The 15,022-nt window shown below is 33.2% G+C and overlaps 2 protein-coding genes across 2 annotated transcripts in view; one reads left to right on the top strand and one right to left on the bottom strand.

The window, feature by feature from the left end:
* The window catches only part of Uba2 (Ubiquitin-like activating enzyme 2), a 34,013-nt gene extending 28,318 nt beyond the window's left edge, over positions 1-5,695 (top strand). Inside the window, exons 11-12 of the mRNA XM_085959594.1 lie at positions 3,457-3,589; positions 4,677-5,695. Of these exons, the coding sequence (XP_085815720.1) occupies positions 3,457-3,589; positions 4,677-4,903 (360 nt within the window). The 3' untranslated portion in view covers positions 4,904-5,695. The remainder of the gene's footprint in view (positions 1-3,456; positions 3,590-4,676) is intronic.
* Positions 5,696-8,076: 2,381 nt separating this feature from the next.
* On the bottom strand, positions 8,077-12,119 carry LOC147063575 (phosducin-like protein 1). Its single transcript, XM_085959937.1, has one exon. It carries the CDS (start codon positions 11,906-11,908, stop codon positions 11,054-11,056), a length of 855 nt encoding a protein of 284 aa, XP_085816063.1. The 5' UTR covers positions 11,909-12,119; the 3' UTR covers positions 8,077-11,053.
* Positions 12,120-15,022: the final 2,903 nt, after the last annotated feature.

The raw sequence follows: 15,022 nt of genomic DNA, 5'->3' as shown, positions 1-15,022 counted from the left end.
TTTATTTGATTTGGAACCGTTTGGTAGAATGTCCACGGAAACACTTTTCTGACAACTAATTAGTGTTGCCAGTACTTAACCCTTTCTAAGCGTTACGAATCCCGACTTAGTACAACAGTGCGCGTTGTGATTTCAAGCATCAATAAATCGTAATAAATGTCAGTCAAACATACACAAATAGAGTAGTAAAAAATCGGAGTCAAGTTCAAAAATGATTATGACAGAACCTAATATTTTATGTGACTCTAAAAATAAACATTCGTCGCCTAAATCTGATAAGAAATCACGAACAAGACTTCTTCATTGAAAAAATGCCAGCTTACTCGAGCGGCGCCATGACACTTACGAAATGGTGCTGGACTAATGCGTCGATGACAGATTAACAAGTGTAAGAACAGTTCAGTATTCTTATAGTCTACCGGCTACCATTTCGACAAATATGTCATACACATAATGAATAATAATATGGTTTATGACTTTTATGAGCATTTTTGTTGAGTGTGTTGAAAAAATATCAGTCATAAATAACTCATTTTTATAGCATCCAGGACATCTCAAACTGTGTAACTTTTGTTTGAACTCGCATACACATTGCAGCACTGCAGGCCGAGTATAAATAAATCATCCTTGAGAACTACTGGCTATTTGAGAGTGATGTACTTACCACCAGTGCCTGGTTTGTACCTACCATTGACCCCGAACTGAATGGAATCGAATGACACATAGTTTATATAACAAAATGGTTTATTTTTCGAATACCTATTACAATTCGTAAAATATTAAATTTCAAACACTTTTTGCACTTCTAAATGCTTTATAGTCACCACAATTTTATTTTCAAGTTCATTTGTTTTTTTTTTATTATATTACTTCAATAACCTGGTACTAGAATAGGTAATCTCTTATTTTATTATAATGACGTGATAGTAAGTAACTCGAGTTATTTTCGACTATAAATATAAGAAGAATTCTACATAAAAAAAATAGTAGTCATGAATCAAACCCTTTTGAATAGTATTACGAAAAAAATAATTCTCAAGTGTCTGTCTCACACCAGCAGACGATGATTTGCCGCGCAGTGTATAAAAATTCAGTAGCGCGGGACCTGGTGTTTGCGTAATACGACAATTTCCGCATTTATGCGGGAACGGGCGTCTGAGTGTTCGTGTCTTTTCTTTATAAATGGCTGATAACTAGGGTAAATAAATAATTTTTGTCTGTTTCACCTAATACTATAACCAGAAAATAGTATTTAAAAATGTTAATCAATGATAAACAAAGAGACATATTAAATCGCGGACTTTTAGGTATATTTAAATGACACCTGGTTCAAATTATTTTCCGAAACTATAAACTCGCGGATAATATACTGGCAGATAGGCGAATGAATGCAATCTCCAAAAGCATTCCTTTTGTAAAAATATTTTGTAAATTCACTTTGATCAATGTAACTTTCGAATATTCTATTTAACAGTTTACGCACCAAATAGTTTTTCAATCACTAAAAAACAATATAACTTATTATATCGCAAACTCGTATCGTTACAAACACGTCAGTCAAATGTCTTCGGCGCACATGCACTAAGAAGCGATAAGACACTATATACGCGGCAAATTTGAATTGGCCCGATGACTGATATATTTTTATTCAAGACACGCTCCCGAAAAATATTTATTTAAATTAGATAGAACAAAAGTTTAGGCTATCCATTGACAGATGTCAAGAGAAGGATGATTTTTGAATAAATTAAATCAATATTCGAATTATTCGCGCCTGGCGGAAAGCAGTACTAGGCAAACGAAAATCGAAATGACTTTAGTCAGCTGACGCGCGGATGACTCGCGCGTATAGGCTGACTAAAGTCAGTTGCCGCGTTAGAAAGGTTAAAATTAATTCATAATATATTAGTCTCTAAAACAGAAACATATTTATTGAAACGTCAACTTGTTATGAAATTCTAACCTCCTATCGTGGTCTACAATAATACAAATTTAACAAACTGTCGTATTCATTCGTTTTAAATATACGAAATATAAAGAATGCTTCATAAATAGGTAGCCATTTAGTTAATTTATAGGTATGACGAGTTTTTAAAAATTACTTTTGATTAGAGCTTTTCATAATTGACCACTTGTTCATGTCGACAGTATGATATTGTGACTTAGACGACAATCGAACATATTAAATTCGTTAGGTAATATAAAGATCATTCCGGGTTGATTTAACACAGTTTGTAGTTTAGAATCTCCGTTACAAAATATAAATAAAATGAAAATAAATTCTTTGTCTGACATAATAATTATAGTAATGATAAATCGAACTCTTTGCATAGAAAATATGGCTGGATTTTGAGATAATAAGACCAAAAGTGGCGTCTTGTTCGCGTATGGTTACTTATGAATAATAGGTATTGATTATTAATCTATAATATACATAATTCAAGTGAACTCCTATGGTGTAAATATCTAACATATTAATATGAACACCTCACGATATATAAATGCCGAATAATGCTTATCAACACTTTGACAGATTGCCATTAGTCTATGGATCGTCCGAATTGGTTTGACGTTTCATGTCAAACCATTTCTGATGGTCCGAGAACGGTTTGATTTTCAATGATACACTGAACCAAACGTCAAATCTCAAACCATTTCCGGTCAACTACAATTTGTATGTATATTGTCTATGGTTTAATTTGATTTGTTTCGTTCAAGTTGAAAGAAACGAACCTGATGTGTTATCATTTGAAATACGCGAGTTGTGAAGAGTTCTATGCCGCTTGAGCTTATTCACCACTGTCAAGAACCTGAACAAGAATTTGTACATATGTAATTACATATTAATCGAACAGAAGTGAACAGTTCTATGCTGCATGAATCTTTTCACAAATGTCATTTGTGTATTAGATTGTTTAGCAAATTTGATGGAAATACATGTTCCTGTAAAAAAAAATCAGTTATTTTTCTTCACCATAATATTCTTTAGTGTTTTAAAAATCGTTTGGTCAAAAAAACGTTTTTGAATTTGGTGTGGATTAGCTCTATTCACTTCTAAGGCGACGATATATCGGTATTGTCTGATTTTTAAAACCGGTATTTCGGTATCAAAAATACTGGGATACAGGTTTTGAAATATTTACAGTGGCTGTGACATCAGGACATAAACTTACGAATGACATTAATTTAGTTGTACATTTGCCACAAAAGTTGAATTTATTCCGGCTAATCCGATTCCAACTTGGACACTCTGAACGTAAGCGCGTTGACAACCGCTTTGTGGTGGATGGGGATAATAATTCATGGGGCGTGCCAATTTGTATAACATGTCATCTGTTTTTTCTTGTGGTTTAATAACTAACTGACATACTTACGTAATATGAAAATTTTATGAAACTATGTAAAAGAACGACACATTTCGGCTGTAGCTCAATTCGAACAACTGAATAATTGCAGGTCGATGATTTCCACCAAGATTATGAACTCCGTGTGATAATTCAAAATGATCCTGAGTCAAAGGAATTCGAGGTGATAGCTGATGCAGATAGCCTCAAACCTAAGGAAAGCACTTCTAATGGAAACGGCGCAGGTTATTGTTATTTTACTTATCTTTTTTCACCCTACATGATGCATGTTTTTCTCAGTTTACAAAATTCATTCAATACGTCATTTGGAAGTGTAGGTCAATCAGTTGTAATGCAGAAGAATAAATAAAAGGTTGGGCATAATCGCGTTCCTATCATATATGTAATTACAAACTGAGGATTTCGATTGATCAAGTTTTCTTCCGCTCTTAATCATCCGAATGCATAGAAAATAGATACATATAAAACTGATTTACCACCATTATTTATTGTATTGCACTGGTAAACCATGATATCTAAGTTATGTCTCTGATTTCATATATGAACATCAGTCATCTGTGCATATACAATTTAATAAAATTTAACATGGGAAAGTCTATGATTACTACAAGGATATAACTAATATAAATACAGAAAAGAATTATTGAAGAGTTAAAAGAACAGAATATATCTACAGCAAAACCACATTGCGTCCTTATTTGATACAACTACATGCATACATACAGTCGAACTCGGTTATTACGATCTCGGATGAAATGAGGAAATATTCGTTGACATTTTGGTTCATGATTTTCTCCATACATTTATTCACTGTTATAATAAGCAACTTATCGGATATACAGAGCTAAAATACTGTTAATGTGTCGATTGTTTAAAAACATTTATACCATAAGCAATGAAATCCGATCGGACAGGATGACGGAAGGGTCGGATTACGTTTATGACACTAGTGAAGTGTTTTAGTACCTACCTAATTGGTATTTCGCCGACAATAATAAAAAAGTATCCACATAAATATGGTTGAAAAATGCAAGGTTTGTGACGTCCGTAGGTACCTACCAGCGTTCATTACAATAAACAACTTCTTTTATAGTTTATGAATGCCATGCTTGTTTTGGGGATTTTTACGATGGTTTTCAGATTTTTTATTTTCGACCTTTTGTGTATTTAAAAATACCTATTCTCTGATATAACGAGCAAATTCAGTCGGTCCCATCTTCCTCGGAATAATCAAGTTCAACTGTATTTCATTATTACTTGCATACATGTAATTAATTTACGGTAAATTAAGATATTTATGTGTTTTTATAGCCGCTAAAGAAGCAGCCGAAGCTACCTCATCTACCAAGCCGGAGTACCAAAGTGACGACAGTGATATGGAGATCGTTGAAGAAGAAGAGACACCCATGGAAGAAGGAGAACCGTCCGCCAAGAAGAGAAAAATGGCAGAAAGCGAATCTTCCGACCATCACACCAACAAAAAATCAAAAAAAGCCTCATCCTCCACGGACAGTTCACAAATTGTAGACCTATGTTAAAGTGTAATCAGTGATCTAATAATATTTAATGCGTATTTAAATGTAAGATTTTTATATTACGTGAAAGTAAAAAATCTTTTTTTGAATGTCACATCTGTCTTAGTACTTGGCATTCCTAATTTTTGATTCACATATCGATCTGTGGATGTGATTTGAATAAAATAAAGTGAAGATTGCAATAAATTATTCTCAGCTAGTTTTCTTTTCTACCGTTTCCAAATTGAGACATATTGTTCAAAATGTGTTAAATGATTAAGTATATTTATGTCTAGTGGAGGGCTATTTCACAATTTTCTTAATTTGTCATTTTTTTAGTGTTGAATTTAGAAAATATCCTGTTTTAAGATAATATGTTTATGTAATAGATCTGTATAAGAAATAACATAGTATTTTTATATTCAATCAATAATCTCTTTTATGTTCCTAATGAAATGGTTCAGTATCAGAATATGATAAGTCATTTTCTTTTGCTACATTAAATTCTCTCAAATGCCTATGATTTTCACCCATACGTTTTTGTAAATTTTGAGTATCTGGGACCACAATAATTTACATATTTGAAAAGCTTTTGATCGATTCAATGTCCATAGAAGTATCATTGGACCCTGCACATGAAATATTAATGAGATGTCTTCAAGGAACAATTAATAATTTTCAAAATTTTTTACACCATTGGTTTTAATACTCGGCATATTATGTATTAATTTAATTTAAATGAACATAACTCAAAAAATATGTTTGGCATTTTCTTAATTTTAGTCACAGACAGCATTTTCTGTAATGAATCTATTTTGTATTAAAAATAAAAATCTTTAATTAGAAAATAGTTTTTTTCTCTCATCCCTACACTTTCAATGCTGACGCAAATGAATATTGGACTCCTTAGTTTTGACTTGTGCATAACATGTTACGCGCTCTCCAAGTACATGTGACTCATTGAGCTGACCACAAGCACTCGCTCCATGATGACAATCGCTAGACTCTGGAGAATCGCGGCATATACAGCCATTCCAAAACGAATCACGACCACCTGGCGCTAGAACATGACAGTTTTTATTGCTACTCCAAAATAAATTACGTCGGGTAGATGGTAAAGTGCCGAGAATACATATTGCAAGTTATCCCGAAATACAAAATCTCTTGGAAACCGAGTACATAACATAGTTGAGTTGTTGATTGTTTTTCTACACTCGCGTTTGCTTATGCCGATTCAAAAATGAATTACGCGACCTAGCTGGTTCACTGTCAAATTAAACACGTTATCTGGACGGAAAACATTTTTGGTACTTGAGCGTAAATAGTGATGGGACTCACGCCATGTGGACAAGTTCTTAGAACAGAGATGGCGAACCTAAATCACGCGTGCCACTAGTGGCTTTGATGATTTTGCATGGCACGCGAATGTTTCCTTTTGAAGAGAAAAGAAATCACTATTTTATATGTATTAAAAAAAAATTATGACGACATAGCCATGTGTCTTCGGTTTTTCATATTATGTTTACTAATCGATGCGCAAACAGAAACAAGAGAAATTCATGCGTAAATGACAAATCGCATTGTATAAAAAATAGCAGACAAATCTTTTTCAAGAATAATCTTTACGTTTAATGTGAATATACAATTGCTAGGTCGGTCCCTAGGATCGGGCAATTAAAAATATTCAATCAACATACTTTATAAAATTAATTATCGTCAATCATTCAAATAAACTGCTTTGTTATTTTGCCTCAAAAATAATCTTTAAAAATGGAAAACCGTTCAGTGATAGAGAATATAATATGAAAGAAGAGTGGTTTAAAAATGCTTCCACGATCTCGGAGAATTTTAAAAACAATTGTAATTTTTAAAACTTTTTCGCCATGAAAAACTATTTGGCACGCCACAGTCGAAATATATTATTGGGAAATTTTGGTGTACGTGAAAAGGTTCGCCAACCCTGTCTTAGAAACACTTGTTAGAATTATTCTGAAAAAATATTCAGACATCAAGTAAATTTTAATTGAAACACCTTTTAATGTTTATAATCGTTTTATTTGTATATAAAATGAATAATTATAATGAAAACGATGATAGATGATAACTTAAAAAAACTTACACATAATAATTATGTTCCATTCAACATTTCTCACATTTTCATTAAATAGTGCATTCCATCTCAGTAACTAACCTACTAGGTGGGAAAATATAAAACAGAAGCAATAAGTTTTGGAAGATGGTTGGATTTTAGTTCTTAATAATCCTGCCCTATTGTGAAATCAATGAAATACTATAAATTATAATAACTTATCAAAACAATGGTTACCAAAAATTGATTGCAAAGTCTATCGAGGAAGTCATACATATTCATCAAACATAACAATAGATTAATATCATCATGAATAATGTATCAAAAGATGTCAAAAATCTCCCAACTGAATAAGAAAAATTATTCATGTAATTTTTAACTTCCTACCGAAACAACAAAAATAAACTTACTATACAATTAGAGGCCATTTCTCAACAAGTATTATGTACATACTTCTGTTTGTAAATCATTATAATACATGAACATTCTCCCAGGAAACATTTCAACGTATAAATCATTAAAACCTCTTAGTACGTATATATGTCCATTAAGGCGAAGTCTTCACTGAGCCTTTTTTAAAGAGGCACATAGCGGAAAAATACGAAGCTTGCAATTTGAGACATTTTTTTGATAATTTACAATTTCAACTATATTAATGAATAAATATGTATCTGAAAACATTAAAAAGAAAAATGTTTTTTATTTTAAGTCAAAGATAAACTTACAATTGTAAAAAATGTAATAAAATGTGAATTTGTTAAATCGGACCGCACCCTATTATTACATATATTTTATGGTCATATTTATTATTAAAAATTAGTTTAAGTTTTCTAAGCATCACCTAAGCGATTTTTGACTAATTCATAGTTTTAATATTTTTTATATCTATTTCAAAAACATCGATTTTTATAAAAAATATAAATGTATATAACTTGAAATCCTTTTTATTTATATCAAATCAATTATTTTTATAAATATAAATAAAATATTTATATAAATATAAATAAAAAGGATTTCAAGTTATACACATTTATATTTTTTATAAAAATCAGTTTTTTAAAATAGATATAAAAAATATTAAAACTGAATTATTCAAATATCTCTTAGGTGATGCTTAGAAAACTTAATAAACTAAATTTTAATAATAAATATGACCATAAAATATATGTAATAATAGGGTGCGGTCCGATTTAACAAATTCACATTTTATTACATTTTTTACAATTGTAAGTTTGTCTTTAACTTAAAATAAAAAATATTTTTCTTTTTAATGTTTTCAGATACATATTAATTCATTAATATAGTTGAAATTGTAAATTATCAAAAAAATGTCTCAAATTGCAAGCTTCGTATTTTTCCGCTAGGTGCCTCTTTAAAAAAGGCTCAGTGAAGACTTCGCCTTAAAAATAAAATTATATAGGTATACTTAAAATAATTTTGAAAAAACAGCAAAAAGACTATGAATAAAAAAAACATCAGTCTCATTAACTTTGCCTTACATTAGAAGTTTTACAATTGCTGAAAATTTACAACATCGATAAGTTATATTATCTCCAATCTATATAGTTACTTTAAAAATTATTATAGATAATCGAATGCATAACATGGGGTAAAAAATCTAAATATTACAGTATAATGTATACCCGACATTTGCAATCACTGTGGAAAAGTTTTCATAACACTGCCAGGAACAATTAATTCACTTACTAATTGTCAGTGACGTCCCTAGATAAAATGCCGCCCCATTTTTATGCAGTATTTTTGCCGTCCTTTCATGAGTCCAATATCTAAGAAATGTATTGTATGGATACATTACTAACAAAATATCAGACTGTAATAATTATTCGCAAATCTGCACATGTCGTTTCTGGTCACCGAGGATGTCGAAGGGCAACGGAAGTAAACTAGATATCGCAAACCCGACAACAAAATCAGTGAGTTGAATTTTTTTATGGAAAGATATTTTCGTTATTACTAAGTTTAGGTAGCTATTTCTATATATTCCAAATGATTCTCCTCGATAACTGCCGCCCCCAAGCGACGCTCACTCTGCCTAACCCCACAGGACGTCACTGCTAATTGTTAAATAGTTTTAATGCATTTGAATTAAATATTGTATCCACGGTAGTCCAACTGAGAAATGTTCCAATATTATTATTATATTTTTACGGCTGACATTTCCTGGCAGCACGGCACGATTGTGATCTGTAAACTTTCAACATACGCATTGTAACTAGGTACGAATATGATAATTGCTTATTGTCATTGGTGTTTTTGTTTCACCAGAAAATCAATGATCAGTGGCATAGATTTTTATCTAAGTCCATGTTCCATAACAATAGATAAATTTTACGCAAGAATCAACCCATGACCATCGAATAAAACACAACTACAAAAGCGCTTTGGAATTGTGAACATTGACAAAGTAAGTTAAATTAATAAATGATTTACACCACATTTTACATTTAATGATTACTGGATACTTCATATTGTTCTAATGCAAGCACTGATCTAAAAATTAGGTTTTATCAAATTACATACAACATAATGAGCATATTCTCTTGATGACAAAGTTTGCTTTTAGAGTGCTATGCAGAACCATACTTAGAAGTGGAAGTCCTTAAGCTATCATTAAGAGGCCAATATCGGCAACTTAGATTGTCTACAGTACCCATACATAATAATACGTCACAGCAGGTAATGAATCAGTGGAAAAAGGCATTGGCCCAGAATGAAACCATTTAAAATACGGAAGACACATCTAACTAAGTCAAGCTAAATTAGCAACTCTGGATGGTGTTTATTATTAAGTGCCACTTAGTTAATCCAGATGATTCTGCATTGCGCTCTTAGTATGTAACAAGACATTCATTTTAAAGGGTTATCAGTCAGTACTAGAAAATGTACGATCTGAATGAAGCATGGAGTGGTTGTGGGAGTTGAAAGGTGTTTTCAATGGCAAAATTTTTCAGAGATTTTAATTCCTAGCTGCTTCACTTTCAATGGATAAAATCAATGACATTAATATGGACGAAGCATCTGGAAAAAAAAAAGACACTCACTTTTTTGTCGGGTCTGCCGAATGGCATAATTAATATTTTAATAACAATACGCCATTACAATAAAGGTGATATTGCTATAAATTCCCGATGCGTTTTTTCGGGTCTGCCGAATGGCATAATTCATATTTTAATAACAATACGCCATTACAATAAAGGTGATATTGCTATAAATTCCCGATGCCTTTTGTCGGGTCTGCCGAATGGCATAATTCATATTTTAATATCAATATTGTTCGCTCAAATGAACATTGACACTAGAAACACTGTTCTAATGCCATTACAATAAAGGTGATATTGCTATAAATTCCCGATGCGTGATATCGCATAATGGAAATTGCGAAATTTTGTCACGTGACATCTACCTTTACATGGGCGAATGTCACTTTGCACGAATTTACTTGCTAGCTACTGTACTGAGTGCGTTGTCCATTAATAATGTCATTGGATAAAATACACGATTCTTGTGTCCATTACCACGATAAGATTACACTACTACATACACCCTTCCATAAGTTCTTTTTATTTTTATTGAAATGTAGGTTATTACATTTTGCCATATTATCACAGTTCACCGTGAACTGTCATACCTAGTCATAGTAGCCTTTATATTGACACTCTTTGACAAGGAATAGGTGTAAGTCACTCGCCCAATCCTTTGGATCGTTGCACTGGATTGAAATATAGGCAGCCACTCTACCAACCAGGCCTGTGCTATGTGCAGTTACATTTTCAATGATAATAAGTAAATGGTATTAAAACTAGATGATTTAATATAATTAATATTCTGAGCTGAGAATTTGGCATCACGGGCACCCCTTTTCCACCCTGCAAGAGAACTAACTACAAGAGCGATCAATGCACTGCAGGAATCGCATGAAAATGAACATGGCACTGAACTGGGGAGAATGGTGCTTGATTTATGCTCCGAGATAAGGTAACGCTAAAGCAAATAATTAAACATCAAGAGCTTGCACCAGAACAACAAAATTGTATATTTAATTACTAGATGTCACAATAAACTTATTAATCAAGGCTCAGATCACTATCATCTTCATCATTCTGCGACGACGTTACGATTTCAGGTATGTATCGTTTGTCAGGTAGCAATCCATGCTCCAATAGGAAACTTTCAACATCTGTCGCAAAGAAGTCTTCGCCCAATTCATCCGACACCCGAACGAAATTTGCAATCAACTGCCCGGCTTTGTAGACAAGCAGAGCTGGCACTCCGCATGTCTTGAACTGTCGGCTCATCCCTGCCGTTGAACCGACAAGCTTGCAGAATTTAACAGTGGGGTATTCTTCAGCCAACGATATGAGGCATCCATTCATCACAACGCACTGGTGTACTCTGTCTTCATAGATGTGAATGATCACCGTGACAGACTTGTTTTCTGAATCCACTGACTCTAAAAATTCACCACTCGACGCCAGGTGCAGCAGCCTTCCAAAACGGGGAAGTCTGCCGGACTGTGAAAGCATTTCGTGCATTCTTTGCTTCTGGTATTGTAGTAAAAAGTCATCATCGAGCAGTTCTTCCAGTTCGTCGTCGATTTCCTTTTGTTTTTTCATTTCTTCTTCTTGTTTACTAGACATACAGGTTAGGCTAAGTTTCTTCATCAAATCCAATCGTTCCCGCTCCTGTTCCGATCTCGTTTCAGCCTCTAATTGCTTGAATCTCTGCCAATCTTTAATGACTCCCTTTGGGCCTGTATTGGTTGATATGCCATCCCATTTGTCGGGCTCTGGTAATTGGGGTGTCGCCTGTATTTTGGAGCGAGTCGCCTTTTCAGAGTCAGACGGTTCGTCCTCATCTTCACTGCTACTACAATAATTTTCTAATTTGTTACCCAAAATCTTATCTTCGAGAGTGGCCATTGTAAATCAATTAATTAAAGATTTCAATTAAGATTACAATAAATATTTTTTTTGTCACAGTCACTAAAACGAAAGGCGAACAAATTATTCACATCGACACATTACTTCGCGTATGTCAGAAATCAAGACAGCGCATTATTATTTTGAGAATGCATAGTAAACAGAAAAATTTAATTTGGGAAGTGACCATCGACAATTGAATTTGTCAGATTATTTTATTTATGGTCAGATTACTCCTGACACAGCCAGTGTTGCTATCTTTTTGTCACGCGGTCAAAGAAAATTAAAGTTTATCTGGCAAAAATTTTACCTAGTACCTACCTAGGTACAATAATAAATTGTCATATTGTGATAAAAATTTATGGTTTTTTTGTTTCTCACAAAAAATTATTAAAAAAGAGCATTTGAGAAATTCAGAGGCCCTTTTTTATTTAGGAAAAATTTCAGGTTCAAGATCCATTTGAAATCAAAGTCGAATGCTTATTTTACCTCTTAACGATCAACTTTTTTTCTTAAGAAACCAATGGATAAGGAAGTAACAAGAGTACGCGGCTTGATCAGGGCTCGAAATGGACCGGAACGCCGTTCCGGTTCGTGAAATTGGTAAAATTATCGCAAAAATTAAAATAGAAAATCTAACACTTATGTTTATAAAATACACATAAAATTTGATAACTATTAAAATATCTACAGAAAATTGTCGAGCGATCCGGTTCGTAAACTTTTCTATTTCGAGCGCGGGTATGATAGAGGTCGCTAAGTAGGTGTAATGGTAATAAATAATGGGTATGTCACTCGTCAAAATGTCTCAATACGAAATGAAGTCAAACTCAGCCAAATCCTTTGCGATTTTTTCTTAAAGGGAAACAACATAAAAGCTTTTCTTGAGTTTGTGAGGTCGAGAGCTTTTTTACACCGACATCGACAAAGTCGCCATGATTATGTTGTGACATACAATCGTAGTATTGCGTAGAATGTGTCCTATATACCTACCTCGTGTTTTATTATCCAAATAGTAAATTATTGTTATATTTTATTAGCAACACAAAGAAAAAATAGAATTATATTATAAACTAACAAAACCTCGCGACTTCATCCTTGTGAAAACGAATATAAAAAGGTAGGTATGTATAATATACAGAATGGAAAAATAGAGTGGTCAAGTTTGATTTTTTCAGATCATTGAGATTGGATCCGGTTGGACGTAGACGCGCGTCTCATTTCAACATTACAAGTGCACGTTGTGGCTCTGGAAACCATTCAGATATCGAGTTGACACTAAAAAACTGGTAAGAGCTAATGTTCTATAACCTATGAAAAGTGCAAGTGACTATTGGTCATTCTTAAGTTTAGTTAGGTATAATGGACGGGGCTTGAAATGACCGGAGCGCACAGGAGCGCCGTTACGGTTCGTAAAATCGATAAAATGATCGCTCCGTCTCATGGGGAAAAAATAGTTTGACCATCTGAGCTAGATAGGCCATATGATAAAAAATCTAACACACTTATTTTTATAAAATACACATAAAAATTGATAACTATGTTAATATCTTCAGCAGTGATGACCCGTAAGGGTAGGCAGATTGAGCGTCGCTTGGGGGCGGCAGTTACTCGAAGGGCGGCAAATCGAGGAGAATCATTTGGTATATATAGAAATAGCTACCTAAACTTAGTACCTAATAACGAAAATATCTTTCCATAATAAAATTCAGCTCACTGGCTGGAAACAAAATGTATTAATTAACACAAAAGGTTTAAAAGGACTGTAATTTTTTGTCGGGTTCACGATGTCTAGTTTACTTCCGTTGCCCTTCGACGTCCATGGTGACCAGAAACGACACGTACACGGATGATAAAAATACTGTATAAAAAATGGGGCGTTAGTTTGGCGTTGCCCAGGGGCAGCATTTTGTCTAGGGACGTCACTGATCTTCAGAAAATTGTCGATCACTCCGGTTCGTAAGCTTTTCCATTTCGAGAGCTGAATGGAACAGATATAGGTTTATTTTTTAAAGCTGCAAATTTGTTAAAATAGGTACCTACTTGATAAATATTATTAGGTACCTACTAAATTGTGATGCGGACATTACCCAATTTATAAAAAACACGTAAGTACTTCAATGAAAAATTGAAGTAAGTATGCAATTTTATTACAATGTTATTGATATCAACTGCATCAAATTTAATTTATTTAATTATTATTCAACTCAGTTGGAATCATATTAACTAACGAACCCACCTAACGTGGTGAACAACAATATAATTTTTAATTGTTACCGTGGCTCATAGTGACACGAACAGCATGTTAAAACGTTTAATTTATTAATATGTACATGGGTAGGTAGATATCAAGGCATAGTCAAACGACACTGTAGGTATTAGCACTTCATAGAATAATATTATTATGATGATGATAAAATTGCACGTACCGCCCATTAACATACTAACACACATCCAGTAGCGTTCTCAGGTGATTATTTTTAATATTTCCGTCGACCAAATTAATAATGTTTTTTTACATTAAAAAAGTAAGTGTTCCTGTGGGTCTATCCTATACACAAGGCGGTTATTGGCAGCCATCGACGGTAGTTTATCATATTTATGTATTGAGGTATTATAATTACTGTTATGCTTAATAAGTTAGCCGTCTAAACTGTGAAAACTGTATATCTCGCTTTAAAAGTCAATACAGCCTAGAGAGGGGCTGTTTAAAACTTAAAGCAGCACTTTTTGATAGTTTACATCAATGACATTATTAATGGACGACGCACTCAATACAGTAGCTAGCAAGTAAATTCGCATGTATAGGTAAACGTCACGCAATTTCCATTATGCGATATCACGCATCGGGAATTTATAGCAATATGACCTTTATTGTAATGGCGTTAGAGCAATGTTTCTAATGTCAATGTTCATTTGAGCGAACCCGTTCGAACCGAACCATTCGGCAGACCCAACAAAAAGCATCAGGAATTTATAGCAATATCACCTTTATTGTAATGGCGTTAGAACAGATTATGCCATTCGGCAGACCCGGCAATAAAGTGAGTGTCATTTTTTTTCCAGATAATTCGTCCATATTAATGTCATTGGTTTACATAGTTAAACGTATTG

This window comes from Rhyacophila brunnea, unplaced genomic scaffold (assembly GCF_057557595.1).
Source record: "Rhyacophila brunnea isolate RB1 unplaced genomic scaffold, BYU_Rbru_1.0 scaffold_9, whole genome shotgun sequence".
Taxonomy (NCBI): Eukaryota; Metazoa; Arthropoda; class Insecta; order Trichoptera; family Rhyacophilidae; genus Rhyacophila; species Rhyacophila brunnea.
Note: the sequence above shows the minus strand (reverse complement) of the source record. Positions and strands in the feature narration are given on the sequence as shown.

Bases quoted from the DNA above. Each gene is read 5' to 3' on its own strand.
- LOC147063575 (XM_085959937.1), bottom strand. From the start codon at position 11,908: ATGGCCACTCTCGAAGATAAGATTTTGGGTAACAAATTAGAAAATTAT.